General features: G+C 42.4%; 1 protein-coding gene across 1 annotated transcript in view; it reads left to right on the forward strand.

The window, feature by feature from the left end:
- Positions 1–2,977, forward strand: part of LOC108299072 (inactive ubiquitin carboxyl-terminal hydrolase 54-like) — a 6,331-nt gene extending 3,354 nt beyond the window's left edge. The window contains exons 2-3 of the mRNA XM_017521477.2: positions 2,615–2,728; positions 2,863–2,977. Coding sequence (XP_017376966.1) covers positions 2,615–2,728; positions 2,863–2,949 — 201 coding nt within the window. The 3' untranslated portion in view covers positions 2,950–2,977. The remainder of the gene's footprint in view (positions 1–2,614; positions 2,729–2,862) is intronic.
- The last annotated feature ends 158 nt before the right edge of the window (positions 2,978–3,135 follow it).

Below are 3,135 nucleotides of genomic sequence, written 5' to 3' on the forward strand. Positions count from 1 at the left end.
TGGTCTTGAACTCCTGACCTCAAATGATTTGCCTGACTTGGCCTCCCAAAGTGCTGAGATTACAGGCATGAGTCACTGCTCCCGGCCTATTGGACTTTAATTGAAGGCATTCAAATAGTTTTATATCCTAACCAGGCACTGTGGCTCATGCCTATAATTCCAGCATTTTGGGAGGCTCAGGTGGGAAGATCACTTGAGGCCAAGAGTTTGAGACCAGCCTGGCCAACATGACAAAACCCTTTCTCTACTAAAAATGTCAAAAATTAGTCAGGCGTGGTGGCACGTGCCTGTAATCACAGCTAGTCTGGAAGCTGAGGTATGAGAATTCCTTGAATCCAGGAGGCAGAGGTTGCAGTGAGCTGAGATTGAGCTCCTGCACTCCAGCCTGGGTGACAGAGACTCTGTCTCAAAAAAACCACCACCACCACCAACAAACACAAATAGTTTTATACCCTTATTGCTGAGTCTGTGCCATATTAGGAACGTGGAACAGTAATTTAAAAATAACTTTTGTTCTTCTTCTTTCATCTCCCACCCTTTCCCTTTTCTTAGGCTCAGTACTGGCCAGTAAAATGGGAGGAGGAATGGGGATTCTATGAGCTTTGGATTTTGGGACAGGTAGAAGCTCTCAGTATGTCTGTGGGACACTGAGCCTGGTCAGGGGCTTTGGTATAGTGAGCAGAGGAAGAAAGTAAAATGTGTGAGTAAGGAATTTATATGAATGTTTGATTTAGCAGTAGCTATTTACAAACTGTCATTCCCCCTTTTATTCCCCATCTTGAAGCAATCAGGCTATTTGTATGCTGGAAAGACGAGAGAAACCTTCACCAAGCATGTTTGGTGAGCTGCTACAGAATGCCAGCACCATGGGGGATCTGCGGAACTGTCCAGTGAGTTAAATCAGGAGTGGGGTTTGGAGTGGGAAAGGGAACCATTGATCAGTGGAAATGAGGCAAAGCCAGTGGGAAACAAGTTTAACTAGCCTTATATATGTATTTCAGAGCAACTGTGGAGAGAGGATCCGGATTCGCCGTGTATTGATGAATGCTCCACAGATTATCACGATTGGGCTTGTATGGGACTCAGACCACTCAGACTTAGCAGAAGATGTTATCCATAGCCTGGGAACCTGCCTTAAGCTGGGTGATGTGCGTGTTAGTTATCTTTATCTCTGACTTTGAGTTTTTGTGTCTTGGTATTGCTTAAGAGCAGTGAGCACTAGACAAATAGGTATGTCCTAGATGACAAGTATTATGTTTTGGACAGATAAACTGGTTTATTTGTGTACAAATACATGTGCATGCAGATATGTGCCCATATACCTCCTTTTATAGGTGGCAAAGATTTTTTAAGAAGAAATGGGATGTCTTGGCCTTGAAAGACAGGATAGGCAGAGCTTAGCTACTGATAAAAACAAATCAGTAATTCATAAAGTTATTGTATGTTCTATTCATTGTTAGTTTATGTGAGTATAGAGTAAGGAAGGGTATTCAACCATGGGAGGCAGTAAGGTCAAAAGAGGGGGCATTTCTGACTAGAACTGCTATGGTAGGTAAAAGAGTTAAAAGTTGGTGACCTGAGCCCAAAAATATGAAATTCACAGTGTGAAACCAGTGTCTGTTGAGAAGGTAATGAAGCAGCTTGGAAGATAATTTAGTGGCTTAGTGGTTTTCTGTACATCTTATTCAGGGAAATACACAGGGAAAAGGCTTCAGACCTGGGTTCCTACCTTGTCATCTCCATGCCCTGGTATAGGTACAGCTAGGATTTTCCTTCAGTTAAAGAGACACACTAGGAGGCTGGGCATGGTGGCTCACGCTTGTAATTCCAGCACTTTGGGAGGCCAAGGTGGGTGGATCATGAGGTCAAGAGTTCAAGACCAGCCTGGCCAACACAGTGAAACGCTGTTTCTACTAAAAATACAAAAATTAGCTGGGTGTGGTGGCAGGCACCTGTAATCCCAGCTACCCGGGAGGCTGAGGCAGGAGAATCGCTTAAACCTGGGAGGTGGAGGTTGCAGTGATCTGAGATTGCTCAACAGCATGCCTGCCAGGGTGACAGAGCCAGACGCTGTCTCAAAAAAAAAAAAAAAAAAAAAAAAGGTTATGTGCTATATGATCCCATTTATATACTATTCTTGAAATAAAATGATGGAGACGAGAGAAGACATTAGTGATTACTACAGGTTAGAATTAGGATTGGACGGATAAGGCTCTAAATGGGTAGCATGAGGGAGCCTTGTGGTGATGCAACTGGTCTATATCTTGATAAAATGGCATAGAGCTTATACATACACACACACGAATGAATATGAAACTGGTGAAATCTGAATAAGCTCTGGATTCTATCAATGTCCATTTCCTGGTTTTGATATTGTACTATAGTTACGTAAGATGTTAATATTGGAGGAAGCTGGGTGAAGAATACAGGGGGTCTCCTGTACATTTTTGAAACTTGTTATGAATTTATAATTATTTCAAACTAAAAAGTTAAAAAAATCAAATTATTCCTACCTTCCAGAAGGGTTGCTTTTTCTCTGGGTAAGCTGCTTACCAATTTATGTACTTGTCTGTTAAGTATTGTTGGTGTACTGCTTTTGTTCTTTCCCTATCAGGAAAACCTCCTGATGAGAATTCACTTCCACATTGCTGATGAAACCAAAGAGGATATATGTACTGCCCAACACTGCATTTCTCATCAGAAGTTTGCAATGACATTGTTTGAACAGGTGAACTCTTATCTCCATCTTTCGTTAGACCTTTTCTTCAAGAACGCTTTATCCTGGGCTGTGGGGTGTTAACTGGGTGCCACAACAGTTCCTGATTATGGTTGCTTGTTTTTGTCTTTTTCTCTTTGGCTCAGTGTGTATGTACTAGCTGTGGTGCCACTTCTGATCCACTCCCTTTCATCCAGATGGTACATTATATCTCCACCACTTCCCTCTGGTGAGTCTTATAGGGTTTTCTGTTGTGCCTTTAGGTATTCCTCTAGTTGTTTGGACTCTTTTTTTTTTTTTTTTTTGAGATGGAGTCTTGCCCTGTTGCCCAGGCTGGAGAACAGTGGTGGTACAGTCTTGGCTCACTGCAACTTCCACTTCCCATGTCAAATGATTCTCCTGCCTCTGTCTCAGCTACT

Source organism: Cebus imitator, unplaced genomic scaffold (assembly GCF_001604975.1).
Source record: "Cebus imitator isolate Cc_AM_T3 unplaced genomic scaffold, Cebus_imitator-1.0 Scaffold1646, whole genome shotgun sequence".
In the NCBI taxonomy this organism is placed as follows: Eukaryota; Metazoa; Chordata; class Mammalia; order Primates; family Cebidae; genus Cebus; species Cebus imitator.